General features: G+C 46.0%; 1 protein-coding gene across 3 annotated transcripts in view; it reads right to left on the bottom strand.

Annotated features, from left to right (window-relative positions):
* Positions 1-26502, bottom strand: part of NEDD4L (NEDD4 like E3 ubiquitin protein ligase) — a 196630-nt gene extending 170128 nt beyond the window's left edge. The window contains exon 1 of one of the 3 annotated variants that reach the window (XM_030005289.2): positions 26317-26502. In XM_030005289.2, the coding sequence (XP_029861149.1) occupies positions 26317-26364 (48 nt within the window). In that variant the 5' untranslated portion in view covers positions 26365-26502. The remainder of the gene's footprint in view (positions 1-26316) is intronic. The other 2 variants (XM_030005290.2, XM_030005291.2) reach the window with 2 other exon arrangements.
* Between the last annotated feature and the right edge of the window lie 211 nt (positions 26503-26713).

The following is a 26713-nucleotide window of genomic DNA, read 5'->3' as shown; positions in this document are numbered from 1 at the left end:
CAATCGTCAACAGTTAATTTTAAAAGTTAAGAACGGACTATTTAACAGCCAAACAGAAAAAGCCATCAAACTTCCTAAGAAACAATGCCCTTTTAACTCACATTACACTATCAACCTGTATTTTATCCCTGCCATTTCACACGTTTCGAAATGCAACTTTAAAGCTTCTATCATTTCATATGATAGCTTGAAAGTAAGGCTTAGACAACAACTTTCCCAACATTACATGAGTGACAGGCTGTTAACCGCACACTGTGAGTGAGGAGCCAGCTGGTTTGCTGCAAACTAGTCAAAAGGTAAATAATCAAGATTCCCTCCCCGCTTACCAGTCTCCAAGGAGGAGATACTTCCATTCCATAAAAGATGCTATTTTCATACACCTGTTCTGATAGCCCAAACGCTAAGATATTTACGTTTCAGAGAAGCAACTGCTTCCTGTGCACATAGGGTACTCTAGACGTCATTTGTTTAAAGCAAGTTTTATGAAAATTCTGTTATCTTCTTTCTTTAAACTCTGAGGACATTGACAGCTCTGATTTAAAAAGTCAGTGTTGATTATTATGCCACAGATTAATGCTCACACTTCCTCAGTGAAAAGCCTAGGAAGTGGCTGTAGATAACTAAAAAAACCTGGTATCTTACAGCTTTATGCATAGAAAATGCATATTCACAAGTATGCTGCTGGTCATCAGCTTGGATTTTTTTTTTTTTTAAAGACATGTAAATCACAAATACCTACTAAACTTTTCACCATTTTTGAAAGGCTGATTATGCATACAAAACATACAAAAGAAGATCCCGTATCAAATGGGGGAGGTTTAGTTGTATTCATTCCAGTAGCCCAATTAGTTGCCAACTGATCAGACAAGCATATTTATGTAACCACGATCTATATTCTCGTTAGATATTTAATGACTTTAGACCATAAACAGTCAGCTTTATCGTGGCTGCACTGTTTAATGACAGAACACACATTCAATAAAAACATAATCCAACAATAAACTGTGATTGGAGGCTTATTCTAACCCAGATAACTTCAATGATCTATTCCACAGCACACACCCACAGACCAAAGTTGCACCTCTGGCTGTTTCACCTGGAGAATGACCTGGAGGGCAGGTGAGGAACAGGACAAGGAATTTCTTAAATAGGCTCTGCTGGAAAAAACTTGATAGCAGGAAAACTACACTAACTGACAAGAAAATGCCAGTGAGACTTTTAAAACCTTAAATACCTCTAAGAGGAAATCTTCTTACTGCAGCACTTCAATCTCAGAAAATACTGTTATCAGGCATATTTTCAGAATGTGAATAGATATTAGTCAGTTTTAGGATCTGTTGCTCCGAAGATCTAATACTGCCTTAGCAGAGGGCAAGACACACTTTATCTTGGTTCACTGGAATGCATAAATTAAAACTCTTGTTTTCAAAAGATTTTGTAGAGATACACAAGCAAAATACCACAGACTTAATACATGAGCTTGACTGATTCCACACACACTTTGCATCAAGAGGCAAAAAGTTCTTGAAAACTGAACAAAATTTGGGAAAGAGCAAAACATAAAGAAATTTCCAAGTTTTTTTTAAAAATAGTTTGATTTTTCTCTTCTGTTCAAAGCAGAGATCAAGTATGATTGTAATGTCAATAATCATGCCTTCCAATCATGAAGTATTAATGCTGGGTTATTACATTTACTGTAATTCATCCCAATGCATTCAGCAGTGATAACTTTAAGCGTACTAAGAGAACAGTACCATAGAAGATGATTGCTTAACTAACAATATGTTAAATTGTTAGGTATAAAGTGATGTATTCCTACTCATCTTGCTTTGAGCAGTGGGGGAAAAATAAGCAAAGATGTTAAAAAGCAATATGCAGTACTAACAAATCCAAAATACGTGTCTGAAAGCAATTTTAGAAAGATTAGTGAATGTTGCTGGCACTAAACCTTATTCTACAATTTCAGTGCTCAGTGTATTAATTTACTACAAAAAGACCTTGTTTGAAACTTGGTTCATAGCAAGCCTGATAAACTGTAAAAGCAAAAAAGGATGAAATATAGGCTGTAATCCCAGAATTCGACCAGGAGCTGGATTCATGCATTTTGGAGAGCTTCACCAATTTCTTTGGTGTTCTATGACTGTAGTATATCAGATGTTCTCCAGATTTACCTGGCTAAATGAAAACATTATACTAAATGAGGTGAATGCAAAACATCTGTATTTTTGTATATATATACACACACATACGAGTGTGTGTTGCCTGAAAGAAAATTATTTTAATTACTGTATATTTTATCAAAATATAAAAGGAGTAATTAGTTTTCTAGGGTGGAGAGAAAATCTGCAGGAGCCCCAGGATTAACATAATCAAATAAAACATTCATAAAATAAAATGATACAGGAACTGTAACAAGAATAAGAAATTTGAAAAAAAAAAAAAAAAAAAAAAAGGTCGGTTTTGCAATACAGGAGATTAGGAAGGCACCCAGTGATCACACACCATCTACACCACAAACAGGAATTGCACACACTGCATGAAATCCAGAACATCAGCTGTGGCAGAAGTCAGAGCAACCAGAACATCTGTCTAGAAAATATTCTAGGAATGTCTTGCATGGGCGACGCAGAACAGTCAAGACTGGTACTGAAAACACCTGATGTCTGTATAAAGCATGACATACCTGGGTCTGGGGTACCTTACTTTGGTGAAGGACACAGCCCTCCTCCAGCACAGCCCTTCTCCACACTCAGCCAGCAACCATCGGTCCCAGTCCTTCAAACACAGGTCTGTGACATGCTGCACAGCATGATGACACACAGCATAGACAAGCGTTTGCCAGAGGGAACAACTGGTTACATCACAATTACTTTGGGATATCAGAAACCACATCGCCTATTGTAATGGCCCACTGAATGTTTGAGCCAGTGCTTTCCTTACTGTTTTAGAAAGACAGGGAAAAAAAACGTACGTGCTCCTGTCGGAGGCTGCCCTAATGGGCAAAGGGTGCTGGAGGTAAAAGCAGCAGGAGAGGCTGAAGGAGATGGGTTTGTTCAGCCTGGAGAAGAGAAGGCAAAGGGGCCGTAGCTGCTGCCCACCGGAGAGCCCTCCACAGGGACAACCCAGCCCCCCTCCGCAAGAAGACCAAGAAGTAACCGTCACAAGTTGAAACAAGGGAAATCCCAGCTAAATAAAAGGACATGTTTTCCACATCACCGGGTGGTTAAGGACTGGGACAGGACCCAGAGACTGTGGGGCCCTCACCAGTGGAGGCTGGCAACACTGGAGACAGCCCCGTGCCACCTGCTCTGATGCTGCCCGGCTTTGAGCCAGGGCTGGACCACAGGGTCTCCAGGCATCCCTTCCAGCACTGGGGTAGGGCTCAGTCCCCTCCACGGACCGAACGTGGCAGCAGCTCCTGCAGAGGGTCTGTGGCACTGCCTGCGGCATCCGAGACCAGGAGATACTCTAACAGATTGCTTCAAGGTTGTATGCAGCAGCATTAACTCCTAACTCCTACTAAATACATGCACACAGAGCAGAAGGTGGACCAGGACAGATGTTTCCAATCTCTGCAAGGCCTCTTGGAGAACCAGAAGCTGCTGCACAGCAAGCTGCAGATCAGCTTGATCACTGATCAGCATCTATCTGTCCCCCCGCGAGAAAAGTGCCCAACGGATTCCGGACAGCAGCGTTACAACCCCAGCTCTGTCCCCTGCACAGCCAGGTGATGCTGGCAGGTTACTTACCCACTTCGCACCTCGGTGTCCCTGGTGATGCAGCGAGATGCAGGAGAGGAGCACAGCTCATCGGTCTGCCGGGGCTGGGAGGAAAGCCAGCAGACAGTGTGACACACGGAGATACAGAGCCAGAGGCCAAAGACAGACCACAGACCTTCAGAGACACTGAAAGCCTGATGTCTGGAAGGAATTCAGCTGGTACTTTTCACCTGTTCATTAGTTGTTACTTTTTTAACTATTGTAATAGCTCAACTGCAGTAGACTTCAGCTCAGAGCAGGTCACGAATGTCAGTTTTCACAGAAAGACTCCATTTTCTGACACAAATTGTTTTGTTGTATGAATCATCTTATTATCCAACCAGAAATTAAATTAGATCTTCCAGCTCTCAACTGCAGTTATTTAACGTTATTGTAGGAGCTTCCAGTCTTCCCTGGTGAAGAAACTCTTTCAAACACATTAACATTTCAATGAGTGCTGCTGTCAGTCAATCTAGCAGTTCATTCCTTTGGCCTCTCCATCTTGATCAAGTTTCTTTTTTTAAGAAAATATCAAGTCATATCCTCCAGCAGTACCTCTTTTGCCTTAAGGCAAACCCAACCATAAGCTCTGCTCCCCAAGGATTTCTAGTCTGGGGGATTAATTACTCCCATTAAGGTCTCTGCCGAGATTAGGGGAGGAAAAACCAGCCACTCAAACCAGTGCCTGAGCCAAACTGATGGGGAAGGGATCCACTCTCACCATAAACAGCTCACGCTCAGGCTTTTGTATCCTGGTTGTATTCTTGCCGTTCCCAACATACTTGCACTCTGTGTTCCACCTCTTTCTCGCCCCTTTCTTTCCTACTCGCTTTAAAAACACAGCAGCCTTTTGACAAAGATTTGACTTTTTTTGTTTGTGAAGAGTATTTGTCATTTAAATGTATACTCTAGGGCTAGCAAGCTGTTACAGTTGAAAACTATGGGGTCTCATAAAAGAATGAGAAAACTGTTCAGGTTCTAATTCAGGTTTAGACTGATTGTCCATATAATCTTTAGTCTGGGTTAGCAGCATTTAGATCCATATCTTATTTTCAGTGTGCAGACCAGTGAGCCATGCACTCAGTTCAGAGGCAGCCAGAACACACTGGTAGCTGTATTTGTACCATGGAAATGCTGTTAATACCCAAGGCTTTTTTTTTTTTTTTTTCCTTTAATGAAACATGCTCATCTTTTCCATATTGTAAAAGAAGAAACTCATATAAAGAAAAGGAAAAAAAAAAAAGAGTGATACCGAGAACTTTTTTGTTTTATATAAGTAATTTCTGCACAAATATTGAGGGTGGAAGGCTTGGGTGTTTGTTGGGGTTTTTTTGTTTTGGGGGGGTCTGGTGTGTTGTTTGGTTTTGGGGATTTGTGGTGTTTTGGGTTTTTTTATTTGTATTAATTGCTTATAGGGAACTCCTTAAGAATTTGTGAAATCCTATAAATAAATGGGATTGTTGCTGGACAAAGCTCAGAGATTAGCTCAGTCACTTGTTCCCAGAATGGTACTTGACACTGACTAGACTAAGAAACACTCATTAAAATATTCAACACTCATTATCCAAAACAAAGGGTGGACTTTGTGTTCTGCCAGGCATTCTAGATGCAAAATGCGGCTCAAGGCACCGAACAAAAGCCACATTCAGAATCAATGTATTGCAGAAGATCTGCAATAAGGTCAGTCATTCATCATCTCAGAGCAGGACCTCATCCCAGAGAAGCACAGATGTGCGCTCTTGGAAGAAGCAGAAAAAGAAGGGAGCAGAGGGCACAGCAATGCAAAATTCCTTAGCCAAGTTACACAGCAATTTAACAGCTTCTACCTCATCTTCTGTGGTGTTCACAGTGCGATACAGGGTCAGTAACAAGCAGGTAGGAGCAGTAATTTCTTCACCACAACTGGCTGCAGTCCCAAAATTACACAACCAGTATGAAGTTTTCAAGATTCAGAGTTTCATATTAGTTTCCTTAGCCATATTTAACTCAGCAGCCTGTGATTACAAATATAAGCCATTTTCATAACTATTAACATCTTAGCTCATCATTTTAGACATAAGAGTGTTAGATCAATTTTGAGCTTAGTCCTGAAGCATGAGACAACATCTCTCCCTAGAACAGCAGAAGCCCACCAGCGAAGCAGCATAGGGATCTAACACACAGAGCTGTTTGCGAAGGATGTGCTCCTAACACCATGAAGTTTTTTTACTTTTAGAGAGCTCAGTCAAGAACATCAAGAACCAACGATGTTTTGGGTTTTTTTCCCCCGAAGACAACAAATGAATATTACAGTGAATGAAGTACAGTGGTGAAAAGCTCTCGGGATAATACAAATTAACAGAAGAAGTCTGAAGAACAAACTCAGTCTGCTCCAGGCTGGTTTAAATGAAGTTATGTACCCTTTCAGAAATAACGAGGCAATCTACAGAAAGTCCAATTTTGCTTCTAAATTATTACCGTGGCTGCACAAAGAGAAGGAAGAAAAACAGCTAGGAGCTGCTGCAGAGATACCAAAATCCAACTGCACACAGAAATGCCTCCATTAACAGGCTACCGCTTTTGTATATGTTGGAGTTTCAAAACGATACATAGCCTTAGACATTTTATGTGACATTATTTGGCCTATACACAATTTCATACTGCAGTCACTTGTACTGAACATAGCAAAATCTGCCAGAAGATCAGGAACAGCTCCAGAAAATGAAACTGCTGGTAAGGAACTTATGACACTAAGAAAAGTGCTAAATCAGTCAGCAAAAAAAGTCAAGTGAAGTTGACAGGGACTAGCAATGCCGTGAGGCAAACAAAATAAAACCATCCCTCCTTTACTTCTTCTCTCCCTCCCGCCACACTTGTTCAAAGCTAACTAAAAGCAGCTTTAAGTTGTTGCCCAAAGGAACCCCAAAACTCAGGCAGTGCTAGTGCACAATACCAGGGTAAGCTATTTAGCTTGTTAAGAATTCAGACAGCCTGTGTTAAATCATCAAACACAAAATAAGAATGAGGGTGGCTGTGCTGAGATTTATTTGGCAAGAAGAAAGTTTGGTGCAAAGAGGAAGGAAACCCAGGTTTCCCAGAATTACTAAACAATCCAGGTAACTTCCCATTCCCAGCTGAATGCCACCCAGACAACAAAAACCATCTTCAAAGCAATAGCATTCTCACAGGTTCAAACAGAGGATTGAGGGGAGAACCTGTCCAGCATACACAAACTGCACTACTAAGTCAAAGTCTGTTTACAAAGTCTTCTGGGCTCTCCTCTCCTCCCAAGTTCCGCAGGGAATATTAGTGAGTGAGTGCCGAGTACTCACTTAAAAACACATTCTCTCTGCATGCAAGATCTCCAATAAACAACAAGTAACCGCCAAGAAAGTTCAGTTAAGGAAAGTACCTGAACTTTTTGTCAAACTTTTGGCTTTTTCATCAAACCCCCCACAAAGCACCATGAAGAAATTTAGTTGGAAGTTGTGTTTTGCAGGCAACATTTCTAAAGACAAATTAACTTTGAACGCTGAGGACAAGAAATGATGCAGCATTTTACCCTGTCTGTTCACTCACAAAAGAGTCCCAGAGATTAATTTGCTAAAGCAATATAGAGGGACTGGTGAAGAAACATCTTCTAAAATGAAAGCGACTTAAGCACAATATTCTTTTCCCAAGAGATCAAACAGACTTTCAGAACCCTAAGCTAACCTACACATATATCAACAATTTACAAGCAAAAAGGAAGCTTTAACACATCAAAAACAGGAAAAAAGACACAGTGGACTCTGAGTGACCAAACTGTGTATATTGGATTAAGCCTAACTGCAGTGATCCTCAAAGGGCGCCCGTCCCTTCTACCACCATCCACTCTCAATACCTTCCCTCCATCTGATCCATCACTCACTCATACAGACACAGAATAAGTCTGGTCAGCAGGTCAATTTGACAGAAAAATAACCCAACAGAAGAGACTCATTTTCTGCCAGTTCAATTCACTGACCTGACTAGGTTTCCTGCTCTTAGATTAATCAATTCAGTATGACCCTATGCTGCCGTAACTTTATCCTTCTGCTTCTTGGTAGGATGCTGTAGCATACACATTCTTACTGTACACAGAAGGGGGAGACAATGGTTTGAAAGTTTTGCTGGATACAAGATAAACAAGTGTTTTGTGAACAGGTGAGCGTCACTTGTTCAATAATCTGCAACCCCCAATCCAGTGTTGCATAAGGGACCTAGGGGGAAGGAAGAGGTTGCAGCTACAGCAGAGACATCTTCTCCAGCAGTGGTTTGCAGGTCCACAGCAGTAATTCCTAACCCAAGGAATGAGCCTAGCATCCAGGACTACCTAGTATCTGCTGAATTGGGGCTTGCTTTCCAACACAGGCTGCGGAGATAATAGGACTAGTCTTAGCCTGGGCAGGGAAAAGACAGTAGCTTATGTGGCACAAATCACAGCCCGTTTCGTAAAGGGAGGCTTTGCTACCGGGGAAATCTGAAAATCACTGGCCTAGAGAAACAGACTGCCAAATAACAGCTCTATGAAGCAGGTATCATTCAGAGGTATTTATTCTCTGTTCTTAAGCATTTTCATAGCAAGAAAAAAAGAAAAAAAAACCCAAACACCACACACACAAAACTTTGATACCTAGTCAAACTGGTGAACTCAGAGTTATGCTGTAGGGAACAACAGAATGAGCAGGCTGGAGAAAACAGCGCTAGAGGAAAAGTACAAGTTCCTCCCATGTAACAAGTAACTGCCAAGGGATGGGAAGATGACTAAAACCGAAAAGAGTCACAGCACAATAGGTAAGTTGCCAAAGATGCACGGCAGTAATGAGTGAGAAATTAACATTAATCACTAAGCCTCCAACCTTTCGCAACAACTTTGTCTTGTTTCTTTTGTCTGTTTTTGATCATCTCAGAGGAAGATGCATGGCAGCTTTTTAGCTCAGTAATTTTCCAACTAGACCATACTCAATCCCAGCAGCAGCACAGCCAGAACAACTACCACTAAATTGTAAATCAGCTGAAATAAATGGAAGAATCTCACAAGTAGTCTTCCCCAAGTCATTGCTTGAATGCAAGGTCAATTTTTATTCAATGTTCTTCAAGAGTGCTGGCCAACCCAGCAGACTGTTTCACTGGCATGCAAAAGTCTACTACTTGATTTGCCACTATCTTCTGATGGGACTATCTCAATATTTCTGCATCCATCAGCAGTAAAGTGCTATCTCCTCACAACATTTTTAGCTCTCAAATAGTGATACAGCCATCCTATTCTTTCCTCATCCAGCCTTCCCTAAAACCTACAAGTGAGGTCAGAAAATTGTAAAAGATAATAGTAAATCAATATACCCCCTGTTCTGTGCTCTCATATACCTCCTGCCTCTAACGCACCTTTCGGGTATTGAAAGCATTTATGGAATATTGGGGAGTGTGAGGGGGGGAATCTCTCCATGAAAAAGTTTTTCTAAGGTGATTGCATAGTGTAGGTCATTCTCTGCTTCTATTTACCAACAACCATGTCTTTCTATTTGACTGGAAGACTCTTGATTGTTCAAAAAGAAAAATCTCTTTAGTGTCAGTAAAATGGCAAGTATGTTTCAGTCTACCCTAGGTAAGACTAAGGACTTACACAACATTAATGGCCAGTTTAACAGCGGACAAGGGCTTAAAGCTCTTCTGAAAAGTGCAGTGAATACCACCTTTATCTAAGACGACATAAAAAGCACAGATTGCAACCAGAGATGAGACATGAAATCCAAAGGTCAAGAACTGCACCCATCCTCACGCACCAGTCCTTAACAGCAAAGACCAGATACGCTTACTCTTCAAGCCTTTGTTCGTAACTCTATTTAACACCGATCCCCAGTGACGGAAGAACGCAACCGCCTGGTTTCACAGGTAGCAGAAACGGTATCATGATATCCAGCAGGAAGAAAAACAGAAAAGGGCTCAAAATGAAAGAAGCTGTTGCTAGGCAAACACATGAGCCAGAGCAAGAAAAATTCAGGAAGTTGAGATAAGAGCTGTGGACAGCTTTTTCCACACAGAGGCCCTGGATTTTCAGAGATATCACGCTTACAGAGAACAAAACAAAAAACACACCACACGTGTTCCTCATAATCGGCTCTTCCCCACATGATCTGTCCTCACCACCGGCAGCCACGGCCTGCCCACAGGGACAGGGCGAGGGAGGGGGTCCCAGCCCTTGGGGGACAGCCTGTCCCCACAGCGGTTCCAGCCCTAACAACCCCGGGAGATAAGCTAGCAGAAGGCGCCTCGGAAAGCAAAGCCAGCCCCAGGACACCTCTGAAGACCGTCAGACCTCCCGACGGGAGCTACCTCGGGTCAGACATCCAGCAGTGCCGGCGTGGCGCCGGGCACCAGCGTGACGGCCCCGGCGCGCAACTCCAGGCTGGTGGACGTCAGCTGCAACACTGCCTCGCCTCTCCGATTAACATCAGGATGCCGGGCGTTAAACGCACCGAAACCAGCCGGTGCTAAAATTCAGGTTTCCACAGCAACGCTAGCAATGACACACAGTGCTTCTGTAGCACATTCCTGCGTTATCAAGCACTATCGGCATGTATTCCAGCTCTCAGAGTTACACCGGTTTGAGGACCCTAATTTCATTTTCCAAATGCTGCAGTCCTGGCATTTGAAGTATAGAGCCTAAGCTGCCAAAAAAACAAAGGTGGTCACAGTGCTTAATGATGTCCCTTACCAGTTACAGGCTGCAACAGTCATTTCACCACCCACCTTCACACTCCCTCTCACGCAGGGTTTGCTGCACAGGTTAATGGCTTATGCTTCTTGTGCAAGTTTTAGGAATTTGAAACAAAAACTCGATCCCTTGTAGGGCACAGACAAGTGAGGGCAAGCAGTGCATGGCAGCAGAGCCAGCTCGCTGGTAGCTGTACGGTGCAGAACACGCTTACATGGGTTACGGTTACCTGCGCTGAATTACATCTAATCATCTCTCACTGGAGTGAAATGAACAAAAACAAATGCAGTTACAAATAGCTCAGAACCGAACTGACCGGATTTAAAATAAAATCAGGCTGCATGACAGTAGCACAACAGATTAAAGGTAAATTTTTGCAGTGTTAGCAGGATGAGAGAACAACACAAATTTTTGCTATATCAATTCAAGCAAGTGTCAGAGGCATTTAATAACAATGTCAATCAAAACACAGTGACTGAAGTCATCACTGAAATGCTTTAAAACATGCACCAGTTCCAACCCAAATTTTGGACAATATTCTGAGGAAAAAAGTGACACAGGTAGGCAGGCACACAGTATCGGAAGATCTCCACAAGACTTGAAAACACATTAGCTACAAACTTTACCATCTTAACTCTGAGGACTTTGAGCTGCTCATTAACAGTTATGAAGGACCCATGCCTTTGACAGCTTCCAAAAGGGGTTTTCCCAGGATCTTGCATTAAGAGCACACAGGCATATGGTAACAAATGACCTCATAGGTAATCCACACACAGCTTGTAACCACTTAGCGGTAGTCTGTTTTACATTTGACTTTTAAACTACAACAGAAACTAGTAAGACAAAAACAAAACCTGACTGTGCAGCTTCACTTCACACAACCTCTGGTACAACTGCAGATGTCCCTGGAAAACAGCTCTAACCTTATCCCCCAGCCCCATCTGGACCTGGCAAGCCCAGCATCTGCAGGACAAGGAGGTCTGCTGGACGGTCCTGGCTGCACCCATCTCTCCCTCTTCCCAGGGTTCCAGAAAAGCACAGCCACCACCCTTGCGGGTGCAGCCAGGCCTTAAACTGAATTAGGTACAAATGAAATCACATTCTCAAATCAGGAGAGAAAAACACAAGAGCTTCTTTATCATGCTAATTAGACCACAGATGAGAAGGTACCTTCTGGATAAGAGACGCAACAGGACAGCACCATCAGGATAATCCACTTGGGGGGGGGGGGGGGGGCGGAATATATGTAGTGTGTTGCCTTAAAAAAAGAGAAAGATCCATTCAAGTTAACTGCCCATTACTTCTATTAAAGATTGTTTTACAATGCTACTGGCCCCCACATTCACGTCTGGTTTTCAAACCTTTAGTCCACCTGGCCCATTTCTTTTTCTGCCCAGCTCTCAAGTTGCTGTGGCACTAGCGAGCATCCACGCAGTACTGCCTGGCGTCCTGACACACCACTGGTGCTCCACCAGCTTGCTTGCGCAGGTACACAGCAAGCCAGATGAGGAATCCCAACAAATCAAACAAAAGCCTCCACTGATTCCTTGAGCAAATGGTCACTGGGCAAAGGAGACGCCTTTTTACACTTGGCTTTGATGGCTATTACTGTCAGAAAAGCACTCAAAAAAATAATCAATTGGTTAGTCAGCCCAAAGCCACCTCCTCATCAGTAGGATAAACCGAGGCATACAACATAAGTCTAGAATACAATAAACTCTGAAAAGTGGAAAAACCATGCTCTGAGAAACTATACATCTGTTACAGTATTTCAGCAGCCCTGGAGACTTAGTGTCATCGAATACTTTGGATTGGAAGGGACACCTCTAGTCAAAGCTCCTGCTCCCACAGGGCCAATGCTGGCTTCAGACCAGCTGGCTCGGGGCTCTGTCCAGTTGGGTCTTCAAAAGCAACTCCTCAACCTCTCTGCCCCAGTGCTGAATGCTACTACAAAATGAGGAACAGATGCACAAAGAGATACATGGCAGGTAGAACATTCTGGGCTTACTAAAGGTAGCACCGCATGAAGTTAACAGACCATATTTCTCGGATGAGTTGAAAAAAAAAATGCTGCACGAAGCGTATGTTCTAATTCTTACTCATCAAGACTTCAGTGAAGTGACAATGACACAGCGCAGCAAAGACTACTATTAGTTGAACAGCCAGTTATGGTCACAACCAGGAAAAAGCTTGAGAGGAAGCAGAAACACCTGTGGTACTCTCAGGCCGCTAGTACCCTAGGAATATCTAGTTTTTAATGAGAATGCTCTTGGACTTGTCTCCTACAAGCCTCTTATCAATCATTACTGTTAGAAAAGGATTAGTACCAGAACTGTGGGTGAGAACTAGCACAAGATCTAACCAAGGAGATGACAATACAGTAGAAGAAAGCCCTCCTGCTGGGTAAGACCATGAGGTTCAGAGGCAGGGAGGTACTACCAAGGGAGAAGACAGGAAACAAGACTCATCCTGCTTACTGTGCTATCTAATAAGCCTCTGCTCAAACAGCAAGTAGCGGCAAGTCACCATGAAGGACACTGTCAGGACACAGGTGTGTCACGATACTGTTGCGACCAGCCTACCCTGCAAGGGAAAACAAAACCGCAAAGCTCTGTCACACAAGAAACAGAAACAAGAAGTGCCTCCTCAGGCCAAGTCTGCAGGAGCAGGCATTAGTCACCCACAATCCTGGCTGAACTTGCACGTGAATTTTTAGCATTGTGATTGTTATTTCCTACCCTATCTCCAGGAGCTGACTTTTTTCTATAGACACTGGAAATGTCTAAAAAATATTAAGGTACAATGTCTAAAATGTCTAAAAAATATTAAGGGACAAGACTTGACCAGATGGAACCAAAACAAAACAAACAGACGGCAAGGATGAAAATAAAGGTCCTTCTCCCGCCCATCCAACCACACGCCTCCACCGCTTATGTGAGACAACCACAGGACTCTATGACTGCACAGCAGGCAAATTTAACTCACTGGAACAGCAGAAAGCTAACCTGTCCTAAACTGTGATTCATTTTTAATCCTTTTTGGCTAAACTGTATTAATTTACCTTGATATCAGAAGAGTGCCAGCACAAAGGGCAGGGAAGGACCACAGCTGGAGCTAAGGGGAAAGCAAAGCTATCCATCCCCCCCACTTAAGCCGCAATGAGATGCTAATTTAGCTCCTTTGACATACAAAAAATAAATCACATGTTAAGAACAGCCATTTTTGTCATAGTTGGTGAATGTCTCCTAACCATAAGGAAAAGGCTACTATTCAGACAGTAACATGATGAGATTCAAAACGTTTCCACAAGTTTAGATAAGTAACTGTACCTCCACAATGCCTAGACTGTTTGTGCCTGGTTTAAATACATTTGTAGCCATTAAAAATGGTAAAATCCCCTACTCAGTACACCGCATAGTACTGATGTATTTCTTAAAAATACAAACACCACAATTTTTAGCATTCCAGTAAGAAAAATTAAAAATAATTGGAAACCCACCCCAAAAGCTCTAGATACTTAGTACTTAGAGTGTTTCAGAGTTTACCAAATGCCACTACAGGCACCAATAAAGAGTCATGCCTGAGGATACGTAACTTAAGCAGTGAAGCAGCTCCCCAGTATGGCACACACCCTCTCGGGTGCTCAGCTTCTCAACTGGTGACTCCACATCCTCCTGAATGAGCTTTCTCAGCAAGCCCAGGGAAGTTTACCATCTCCTCAAGCGTCTATCTACTGATTCATCTGTGTTTTAACCTTAGCACTAAGACCATATTTCTAAAAAGAGAGAGGGGAAAAAAAAAAAAAGCACATACAAACAGAGCCAGAGAGGAGAGCCCAGTATTACTGAGATTTTAAACAATTACAGCATTACCACAGCTAAAAAGTGAAACTGCATAAAAGTCATTTATGTATTCTATACAATCTGCAGCTATCATTTAGTTCACTAAAGCAAAACTTGTCTGAAACACAGTATTTTCAAGTTCTTTTGGCTCAACAGTTATAACCAATGGCTAAGCCAATATTTTGTAATACATACAACATCATCTTACTAAGAACAGAGATTAAGCAAGTACATTGCTGCTTGCTCTTTCAAAAGCAGCAATTCTGTTGCTTTGTTAATAAGGCTAAATCAGCATAAGCAGAAAGCACAGATGCATGATTTTGTCCGCACACCGTGTGCCCCCCTCACCACAGGCAAACTCAAGAAACCGGTATTGTCTCCATTTGTTTGCCGGGGAGTTTGTCCATTTAACATTTCCAGGCGGCTACAGATGAGCTGTTTTTACACAAACTTACCACAGATTTCGTCGGGGTCGGGATTCTAGCCAAAGCTTTGGATTCCTGAGATCCAAGCAGCCAACTTGATACCTCACGGCCACCAAACAGCCATGCCCCCCGTTCTTCACACACCCCCTCCACCGCCACCCCAGCACCTCCTGCCACATACCTCCGACTCGCACCACCTCTCCGGCAGCTGCTGCGATTCAACAGCCCAGCAACCATCTGCAAATTACCCATTTGTCCTGGTTCACAGAAGGCCCCGAGATGCACAAGAGAAAGCAGGGCCTCCCTTTCGGTGGTGCAAATCCACTAGGTTGGCGCTCAAGCAGCCATCACCTCACACCAGCAGCCTCAACTCCCTCTGCTAACGGGACGGGGTGGGCACGCACTGTCCTAACTCCCCATCACAGGTAACGACTCACAGGTGGCAGCGAGCTGAACATCAGCTGAACTTTGTTAGCCAGCGAGCTGAATGTCAGCTGAACGTTGTTAGCCAGCGAGCTGAACATCAGCTGAACGTTGTTAGCCGAAGGCCCACACAGCACCCAGCGGGGCCTGCCCCCCGCCCCCCAGCAGCAGCAAACCAGGGTAACGAGGGAGCCCCAGCATACAGCCCAGCGCCGTACACCGAACCCGCAAATCCAGATTTCAGTTCATTTTAATAAATTGGGCTAAAGGACCTCTTACAGGAGCAGCCAATTCAGCTTCATTTCCAGGTGCCTGGGCTGTCTCCCATCACCATCGGCCTCAGCCTGGCCTCCTCCTTCCCACCACAAAACCTGACGCTTCTCTTGCACACCTGTGGAGACCTCATGGTCCTCCACCTGGCACAGAGCTAGCACACTGGGACCACCTGGTCACCTCCCCTCCACCACTTCCTCACCACGGCAGGGAATTAGCTTTTCTAACACCCTTTGACAGTTGTGTGAGGACTGAAAAAGCTTTCAAAATAATTTTTTATGTACTAGCATATCCAAGTGACACTCTGCGATTTACTAGACACGCAGCGTCAGCGAGATCCGAGACGACGATCTCCACAAGGCCACACATCGAAACCTTTGCATGGAGCGCACCACACACCTCAAAGCTTCGAGGCTTTCCCAACAGCTGGGCAACGGCAGCAGCTTTCCAGCAATCCCCATGTAAAACTGCCAAACGGATCCAGCTCCGCTTCGTGGACAACGGGGTGGCAGCATCCGGGGAACCCGTCCGCTCCCCTCGCTCCAGAGCGGACCCCACAGTTCACCCAGCAAGTCCCACTGCAACGCTGCTCCGGTCTGGGAGGTAGTCCAGAGCAGCCTGCAGCTTCTGTGGCTTTTGGGGCAGAAGTTGGCTATCACCGAGCCAGAAGATCTGCTGGCCCTTTCCGATTTAAATTCTAGAGATCTATACTGCGTAAGTATGCATACAAATATGAAAAACTGGAAGGACAAAAAAGACATCCTTTAACACATAGGTGTAGATATACCAGCCAAAGGTACAACTGAGCCGGCAAATGACTTCCTATACTGACTAAAAGCAAACACTAAAGAGAAGAAGATATAGGCAAACACCTGGCAACATCAAAATGGTACTACCTCCTAGCTTCCAGGAACTTAAGGCTCAAGGACCTTTCAGAGACCAAATCTGTATCTCTGAATTCAAAACCAAGAAAGTGAGGCAATCTGTTTATAACAGAGAGTCAGTCATTCATTTTCATCCAGATTTTTTTTTTATTACTCTTACTTCTTTTTGGACGCAGTAGATTCAGGTTCTGATGACTGCAAGACTATGTCTTCCATTACGTGCTGGCCAGAATACCTTATTACTAGCTGGCCATAAGGAAGGGTGGCAAAAACTTACAAAATCAGCCAAGAGATTTTTATTTTTTTTTTAAATAGATGGTCATTTAAGTTTGTTCAAACAAACAGACAAAAAGGTTTGAGTGAAATGTCTCTGCTTTCATTTAGCAGAAGAAATGAAGCTAGATTTGATACAGACACACCAAAAGCTAGGAAGAAAAGAAGCCTGGCTGACGTTAGGCAAAAAAAAGAAAAAAAAAAATACTGAGAACGTGAAGCAATGTCTCTGTTATAACTTCTCAATGATGAAAAACTTAAATACTTTTGTTGACTTATTTCAAAAGTTGATGGCAGTTTACCTAAGTTACTCCATGGCATGAAGGAGACCTCTCATCAGAGGAAGTGGATAAATAGCTAGAGGAGGAGGACTGCAAGCAGAGCACAAAACCAAAAAAATTCCTTTGGCTCTCCTCCCTTCAACGTACCTCCAAAAAACTTCCTTCTTGCTGTCAGTTTATTTTCCAGATCACTTTATTCCTGGAAGATAAAATGCTCCTTCATCTTCCGAAGACCTTAAACACAACCACAGTCCGCCCCGTAGGCGCAGGGGAACAGAAGAGCAAAGCACCCTTTGAGCTGCAATGACTACCACCGTACGTGGACACCAGCCAAGGCTTACGGAGCAGCGTGCTCAGGACCTCATGTCCAGTCTCACTGGGAAGAGGCCAGAAGCGGAGTTTTTCCCCACCGCACCAGTTACCAGACAGGCAGTTGATGAGGAAGTCATCCCAGGACACCTTCTACTGAGAGTTACTCATCACTCCCATCTCTCCAAAATCCTGCCATGAACACAGTGTGATCATCTACATAAAGATGCTTAAAAAGAGTAAGACTTTGAACTACTTTCAATTAAAAACAAACAGAGAAAAACATAGATTATATGAACATATCTCCATCCTCAAGGCAGGATTATTCAAAACCAGGAACTGCCAAAGGAAAGAGGACGGCATGATTGTGCACTGTTCCAAACAATTCTGCTCTTCTCCAGCAGATAAACTACATTAAAAAAAGAAAACCTGTCTTGAGTTGGCATGACACCAATAAAACAACACTAATTCATGCAGTTAGGCACAAAAATAAGGTACGATAGCTTAGTTGCAAAGGACAACTCATTCACAGAGTTATTCCTCATATCCTGCCAGTGTTCCCAATATTGTAGTTATTTCTTTTGATTACAGGCAAGGTTCCCAATTCCTAGAAGTCAGGATTCTGACAAATATCTACATCCTGCCATGTACGGGAATTAAGGTTAAAAGAATGGAGGACGAAAAAATGAACAATTACAAATGTACACATTGAGTTTGTTGCCCAGACAAGACATCATTTGGAAGACAGACATTTCATAATACATTTCAAGAGTCAAGTTTTTGGATTTGTTTTACTCGGGCTTTGTGTTGTTTTGGTGGGGTTTTTGTTGTTTTTTTTAAAAACTATTTTAACTGCAGTTAGCTTCCAGGCCTGTGCCATTTAACCACATCTCTTCTTTTAAAATTAATTACTAGTTAATTGCTGCTGCTTTGCAGAAAACAACCCCTTTCCTAAGGTTTTGGTTTTCTTCCTTCTTTGTGGGAGGGGAGAGGAAAAGACAAAAGCAGCAGGGGAAGGGAGCACTCCAGCATTAGGAACTCAGCAGTTTAAGCACCCCATGCTGGAAAAAAGTTGGCGTGACAGCGGGTTAAGTACTTCTGAAAGCTACAGTTCTAGTCCCAGCTGAAGGTAAAACCCCCGGCAGGTTTTAATAATGAAATGGCAGCAGCTTGGGTCCCGAGCGGAGCTGAGCACACCAGCAGTAAAACCACATTCCTTTCTCCCGGTGCACAAGCCGGAGAAGTCACCCAACCTGCCACCACATTCTTACCCAGCTTCCTGAAAATAACAAGAGTGTTTACAAGATTACACTTCATTTCTTTCTAAAAGGGGACAGAGCTGCCTAGTAGCATTTCTTTTACTGCTACAGTAAAATTCTCTTATTCAACACAATTAAAACAAACATTTAAGAGGAAGTAGCAGTGAAAGCAAAAGATGAAGGAATTCATGAAAGTTAATGAGATTTCCTCTGTTCATCGACACCAAAAATTTACAAAACTATAACCAAATCAAGCTACTTCTGCACATTGATATTGCATCTATGACTTTTTATTGACTGAAGCTGTTAGATAATCATTCCTCACTGCTACTAAAATGCCTAGAGGTTTCCAGCTCACTCAGAAAAGTCCCAGTTTATATGCCACAGAGTTTAATTAAGCAAGAGGTCTTGGCCCCATATAGTCCTCCGGGACTAAGAGGTTGTCAATTTAGCCTGATTCAGCCAAAGTCAGCTGGCTGCCGAACAGGCTGCATCTACATCGGGTCTTGCGACACAAGCACACAGCTGCCTCACGTAGCCCCCACGGCAGATGCCTTGTTTCAGCTTCATGCAGCATTACCCACAAGTATGACATGAATACAGATAATAGCACTGAGACCCACAACCTCTGATGTGGCCTCTGGATCTGCTGTAGCACCTGTGGAGATACTCCATCTTGCATAATGAGCTGTATTTGGTTTAGAAAGGATAAATACCATAACCCGTTGAACCGCTCATTGTCTGAAGACGCAACTCCAACCTAGAAGCTGCAGTGGTGCACTCTTTCTTCCCGTAACATCCCAAGATATTAATTTTATTCCCTTCCGAAAGGTAAGCTCATTTGGCATTCATATCATGCCTGGTTATATTTTCAAAACAAAACACAAAAAAAACCTATTAGAGGTTCATTAAACATAGCTCCCAGAGAAAGCTGGGCCCCTGAGATTGAGAAGACTGCTGTGGCAGCGGAAAGGCTTTGCTCAACAGATGTGGGGCTCACGGTCCACTTTTACTTCCCAGGAAAATGGTATCTGTGCAGAAACAGATGATAACCTTGAGTTTACATTTACCATTACACAGTGCCCTCCAACGGCCAGCCCATAACATGGATCCTGAAAATACTAAACCCACCGAGATGTTTATCATCCCTTCCCCAACGCCAGTGTTTGGGCAGCAGTGAAAGCCATGGCCGAACTACCGGCAGCACCACCCCTCGCCTGCGCTCCCAAGGCTGTAAAATAACCTGCTCGCTTTACAAGAGAGCAGGGGCGGAGGAGAGACAGAGCTACCTCTGAACGGGCGTATATATAAAACCAAAATGTCTTCACTCCCTCAGACCTACATTTTAATACAAACCACCTTAAATGTCTCTACATTAGTTTTACATTAAAACTAGAATTTACTTAGTGTCAGTAACAGTGGCCAAAATATGCTGATAACTCGTTAAAAGCAGGTTTAAAATGCAAGCTTTTATAAAAATCTATTGACCTACTGAGAACCACAGCCTATTAATTTTGCTATTACGCCACAGCAAGTAGATATGCAAGCCCTTTCATTTATGAAATGCTTCCTTATCTGGACTTTTTAATCATCATTTAAAGTTTTACGTGCTATCCCTGGGAAGCCAATGCACTTAGAATCTATAAAACCAATTGAGATTTTCTCCCCCCCCCGCCCCCTCCATTTAAAAAGTCAATAAAAAAGTTACTATTCTGAATTGCTTATTACTAAGACACTGGGTCACCACTGTGACCATGGGAGGCCCCTGCTCACCCTCCAATGAAAGAGTTATGCTTTTATATAACCAGAGCATTCAGAGCAGAAACAACAGACCTCTCTTTAAAAAGAGTCTGTCTTCACAGCACTGTTTCACGAAGGGTGTACCTTCTCAGGAACCTCGAGGGTTTTCTTCTCCATAAAAGCCTCTGGCTTCAACGTAAGCAGCGGGCCGAGCTGGAGCTAGCAGAGATGGATGATGCACCCAGAGGCAGGCTGGCCCCCTCGCGCCGCTCTGCCCGTTTCCCACCTCACAGCTGCGATTTCGGCAGCGCTCGACAAGAGCCACGACTGTCTACGAGCTGCTTCTCCGGCACATCACCACTCCCAGCGATGCCCCATGCCCTGCTCATTCATCCAACGCTCTTCCAGTGCCACCAACGCCCAGTCCTCGCCGCTCCGGTCCTCCAGCGCTGCTCCAGCAGCCGAACTGGGAACCAGTGCAATGAGGAGACACAGCGTAAGAGCCCCTTCTCAGACACCAGTCCTGGCAGGGGCCCTGTGAGGACAGCCCGGGCTCAGAAAACCTCCAGCCATACAACTGCAGTGCAGAAGCAGGGTGAGCAACAGACAGTTTCACCATCGAGGCAGCGTATCAGGAAACATCACCTTAAATCTAATTACAACCATCTAGAACACAGACACTTCCCTGAACAACTCACCATCAGGCTTATTTCAAAAATTTATGGTTTGCGCGAAAGGCACACTAGAGAAATCCAACGCTGAACTCCACTATGTCACTGCTTTGTCGTTGAGTCAAGCGGGGGAGGAAAAATTGAAGCCTTTTTCCTCAGTAATAAATCCAGTTAATCAGTAAGCAGTGCGATAATGTATTCCTTTTGAAGCCTTCGCAGCCCCATCTCATGGACGGCACCAAACGCTCACAGACGAACTTCATTAACATGACATTCAAGTAGAGGGGAAGAGACACCCTCAAGGGAGGTGATTCCAGAGGAACAAATCCATCAGGAACACATCAACGCAGGACACAAAAGCCAACTTCCCACCTGCCTCATTTTGAGACAGTTTGCACAGAAAGAGACAGTTTATCCATTGTATTGCAGCCATATTCCTTGTCACCTCATGGCTCAAGCTGTACTTCACCATGACATCGTTGCAGCCAATCTTATTTTTATTCTTTACCCTGATGTTGGATAAAGTATAGACAAGTTATGCTTTACAGAAATTCATCGCATTTACAGGTACCATTTCCATCATACTCGAAAACTGTTTTTGCTTGTATTTACCGACAGTGTGTCTCATTAAAAGCAGAGTGCCACAGAGGCTCCTGAGGTCTTGAAATCCTTCAGGACTCATTTCTCACACACAATGCTTTGCCCAGTACAGCACGCAAGAACTAAGGTGAGAAAAAGAGGTTAAGCTGCAGTGACTATATCCAGACCTATTTATTTTAAGGCATACACAATTATATCTCTCATGCATCAAGATATTTTCATGAACATAAGCTCCTTTTTGACTATTTCTAATGCATGACAAAATGTCATCTCAGTAGGAAGCTTGTAATTTCAGTTTATTGAATCACAAGTCGTGGAAGCTGAACAGAACTTGAAGAGAGAATGCTGGAATTGGAGAGAGCAGTTTCACATACGAACCTCTTTTTTGCCTATATTTTAAAATATAAAAGACCCGTGAAGGAAGAGTATGTTTTTTCTGAAGACACGTTATTTATTCAACCAAGTGAGATACAAGAAGCTGCAAGTTGTTCTTCCACCCAAGCACACTGAGAAAGGGGAAGGGAACACTTGTGGAAACTTCCATTTTGTTTCCCCCACATTCAATGCTTCCCAATGGGCCACATTCAATTCAATGACTCTCAAGAAACCCAAACTGACATGAATGAGAAGTGTACTTCTCTAAGGGACATACTATTTCTTTTCTTCTTACGGTGGCGGGGCGGGGGAATAAAGACAACTAAAAAGTAAATTAAGTTTATGAGATTAATCAGGTAATTCATAAAAATCAACGATCCTGATGTATACAATGGTTCAGGAACTCGCTAAACAAACAAACGCTAGAAGCCGGGGGAAATCACTTAACATCACTTGGGCTGGTGCTTCTGGTTTTGCTCCCTTTCTCTCCGCTCCTGAGGCCAGCACTGAAGACCCATCACCGTTAACAGCAGGAGCGTTTAACAAACCGCAGTCTCACAACCCAAGCATGTGCAATGGATACGCAGCTTCGGTTAGAAGGAGGAGTGCTCTACGTAGGAATAAAAACATTTTCAGCTACTAAGGGGTGTAAGTTTTCAAATATACTGGTATTTAAAGATTGCACGAGAGCACCTAAGCTTCCAGTAGTCCATGTAAATATCATTTCACAGAATCACAGACTGGTTGAGTTTGGCAGGGAGCTCTGGAGGTCATCTGGCCCACCGCCCCTGCTCGAGCTAAAGCCGGTTGCCCAGGACCAGGTCCAGATGGCTTCTGAATAGGAGAATCCACCACCCCTCTGGGCAACCTGTGCCAGTGCTAACATCACCCTCGCAGTGAAAAATTTGTAGGAAGTGAATCTGATTTACAGCTAATTTTAACTAATAGAATCATCTAAAATTTTTTTATAGTTCAGATTTACAAAGAGGCAGATTTATGAAAACAGTGTTTGAAGAAAAACGTGGCCTGACAGTGGGTAAACGCAATGGTTGGCTTGTCATCTGTGACTCAGTAAGTCCCTAAACTACCAGAGTGTCTTAACACCTATCAGAGTATTTGAACAAAATAAGAACAGATGTCCACATTGAAGGTATCCACCAAGAATTACAGCTATTTACAGAGATCAATGTAGGCACAAACTCTGCAAAGACTTAAGCATATGCTTAATTTAAGACATGAAGCAGACCTACCGACATGTACATCTACTGTGCAAGTAGAAGTTAAGCCTATGCCTAGTTATTTGTAAGAGATATTGCTATTTTTATGGGAAGCCATTAAGCAAGTCTAGCTTACACTTAAATAGCTAATTTTTCCAATCAGCAAATGTGCTAGGACTGGTAGTCCCTACATAAGGCCTACTTAAAACCCCACACAAAACAGTATACAGCGCAACTGCAAACCATATTTCAAACAGAGGTAGGAACAAAGAAAAATTAATAGCCTAAATATGTCTGCATACATGATTCGGTCTCTCAAGACTAGCAAAGAGATTTTGCTTTTCAAAAGACAAAGACAAGTCAAGCCCAAGCCAATGCTAATGAGAAGTCATTATCCACAAAAGCCAGCCTGCAATCAAAACTGTAAACACGCCTGCCTTTCTCAACCACTCTTCAGATTCACCTTTAATGAAGCTTACTTATAGCTGCCCTTCCTGAGGAAGATTCTCCTCCTTCAGTGCTTTCCTTTGCCCGTATGCTTACCACAGACTCGACAACGGTTTTGGCTGTTGGCGTATTGAAACTACAGCCCATCAGGCCGCATAATACCGCCTGCGTTCTTCTCCGTGCCCCTCCTCACCCTGTCCCTTTTTCCTCTTTCTTCCACCCTATTCCCATCTGTGGTCTCCTCTCACACTTTTAGATGGCCACTGCTCTGTTCTGCAAAGCATCCAGCACCACCACAATCTACAGCAAGACAGAAAACAAAGAACCTGTCCGTTGTTCCTCACAGGTAGGCTGGCTGCAGTCATCACTGCATCCGTGACGTGGGACCACCGTGGGTCATCGCGGAGAGACCAAAGGTTTGCTTTTCCAAGCAGTTCTTTTCCAAACAGCTTGGTTTTAGCTCAGGAGGTGAGCGACAGGCACCTCTCCTTACCCAGACCGCCATGCCCACCCTTTAGCAGGCCAGGTCCCTAGTATCAGCAGGGGATGCGAGCACCATTACAGCAACCGCCCTTGCTCTCGTGAGACCCCTTCCGCCTCAGAGCCGAGGTGGAGAGCGGGGTGCTGAGCAGCACAATCCACAGCTGCGCTTCTCCGTCCGCTGGGTTTCTCCGTGTATTCGTTTCTCTTTAACATTCTGTGCAAGTACCAGCGTATGTTGAGGAAGGAGGCAGGGACAAAAGATATCGGCGAGTATACACACAACAGAAAAAGGCAGCAGCCAGACTGCAGCCACCTATTCGCGACACGGCAGGATGCTCACACAGGTTTCCCTTTTCCTCACAGATCACACTTGCTAAGATACCCAAATCCGTGAAAGCGTGCGACTGCCACCAATCAAGTGTTTTGGGGTGCCCGTGTTGGGACAGCAAGCCCCACCGGCCCAGCTGTTCCTTCAGCCGGTACGGGCCCTCCAGCACTCCGGGAGCAGGCAGGATCACCCCAGATCGCCCAGCAGCGGGCCCGCGTTACCTGAAGGGTCGGGCGACACGGAAGCGTTCCCACACAGGGGAGCCAGCCGGAGCGAGCTGCTCGGGGGACTCCTGCAGCCGCGGCTGCCGTCAGCTAGCCTTGTCCTCACATGAAGGCTTATGGGAACAACCCAGGGAGGGAAAGGTTCTCCGATTTTGCGCTTGCTGTCTCGAGCGCCCAAGGCTCTTGCAACACGCTCTCTTCTGCCCTACCTTCGCACACATACAGAGCATTTTAAATCAGACTGTGCTCACAGCTTTATAAATCAACAAACGCAGAACTAACCACCGCCCCTTTATAAAAACACCCACTCCAGCCAAAGAACCTCCTTCCCAATTAGAAATAAACAGTAGAGTCATCTAGATTTGGTGCCATTCAAATATAATAGGTAATAAAATTGCCTGGCAGCTTCTACAGTCAGGAGATTTATTTTTTTTTACGCCAGTTTCTTCTACACCACAAACAGACTGACAGATAGCCCTGCACGGTTAGTCCCGCAAAACCAGACGTAATACTGTTGTTATTATTATTATTCACTCCTGTAAAAATGCAACCCGGCCGAGCAATATGCCTGCTACTACTAACGGCTGACGTACCGAATCACAGAACGGTCACACAGCTTGTCCCTTTTCTGACGCTTTATTGCCCTGCCTACTGGGAAAAGGAGCACCTCACCAAGGCAATGAAATAAAAGGGGCATTGACTGCGATTTTCAACATCCGCCTGAGACGAAGTGTACCGCTCCGCTCGCGCCTATTTAACCGGCCAGTACGGCAGACGGTTCCGCAGCAGACATCAGTTGACAAAGCCAGAACGGGGCGATCAGTTATCACCAAGCCCTACCGCGTTTATCAAGCCCCACCTGCCTGAGGCACCAGGCTGCGCTCGACACCGGCGCCCCGGCACAAGGCGGGCCGGGGACACCGCCGGGCCGGCCGCGCAGCTCCGTCTCTGCCGGCAGAGCGGCCTCTCCCCCGGCCGCCTCCCGGGGACACCGGCAGCGGGGCGGGGGCAGAGCCCGTTCACCGAGACAGGCGGCGGCGGCCGCCTCCCCCCGCGGCACCCTCCATCGCCAGCGCCGGCTCTTTGTTCGCCACCAGCCCCCGCCCACGCAGGGGCGAGCGGTGTCGGTGGGGATCCGGCCGCGGGAACCGGGCACAGCCCGGGAAACGCTCCGCGGGCGGGGGACCGCACACACCGCCCGCCGGAGTCCGCTCCCCGGCCCCGCGGCAAAGCGCCCAGGCCCACCCGGTCGGCCAGGCCGCGGACACGGGGGCGGCCCACGGCGGTGGGGGGGGGGGGGGGGGGTCCAGCCACCGCCCCCCTTCCTCCCTCCCTCCATCCCCCCTCCTCCGCAGCGGAGGCGCCGCCCGCCCCCGGCCCCTTCCACCCGGCGGCCGCGGGGCTCCGGGCCGGCGCGGCCGGACGCACCTGCCGGCGCTCACCGGGACGGGACGCCCCGCGGACCCGCCGCCGGCAGCGCTGGCGGGCGGGGGCGCGGAGCCCCGCGGGGCGGGGCGGGCTCGCCGGGCGCCCTGCCCGGCCCGACCCTCGACCTTCGCCCGACCCGGCGGGGGCTGCCTGCCGGGGCCGGCTCCCCGCAGCCTGCCCCTCCGCCGCGGCGGCTAATGGCGATGGGGCGGCCGGGCGAAAGGCGCCTGTCACCCCGCGGCGGGCGGGGCTCCCCCGCAGCCCGGCGACACGCTGCCGCCCCGCCGCCCCGTCCCGACCCCGGGGTGGCCGCGGCCGAGGCCGCCCGCGCGGGCTCCCCAGCCGCCCCGCCGCGACCCACCTCGTCCTCGGAGAGCCCGTAGACCGGCTCCACCGCCGCGGTCGCCATGGAGCCGCTGCGCGGGGCGTCCCGCTCGCCGCCGCCGCCGCTCCCGCTCGGCCGCGCCCGGGGGTGTCGCGGGGGCGCCGCCGGCCCGGCCCGGCCCAGGTGAGCCGCCGCCCCCGCTTCCTCCTCCTCCTCCTCCTCCTCCTCCTCTTGCCGCCGCCGCCGCCGCTGCTGCTGCTGCTCCTCGCCCGCGGGCGGCGGAAGGCGGCGGCCGGGAGCCGACCGCCGGCGGGAAGGGGCCGGGGGCGGTGCTGCCCGGGGCCGCCGCTCGGGGGCGGCGCTGGGGCCCGCCCGCGCTGCCGCCGCCGCCGCCGCCGGCTGAGGCTCACCGCGGCCGCAGGAACGCGCCCTC

This window comes from Aquila chrysaetos, chromosome Z (assembly GCF_900496995.4).
Source record: "Aquila chrysaetos chrysaetos chromosome Z, bAquChr1.4, whole genome shotgun sequence".
Classification (NCBI taxonomy): Eukaryota; Metazoa; Chordata; class Aves; order Accipitriformes; family Accipitridae; genus Aquila; species Aquila chrysaetos.
Note: the sequence above shows the minus strand (reverse complement) of the source record. Positions and strands in the feature narration are given on the sequence as shown.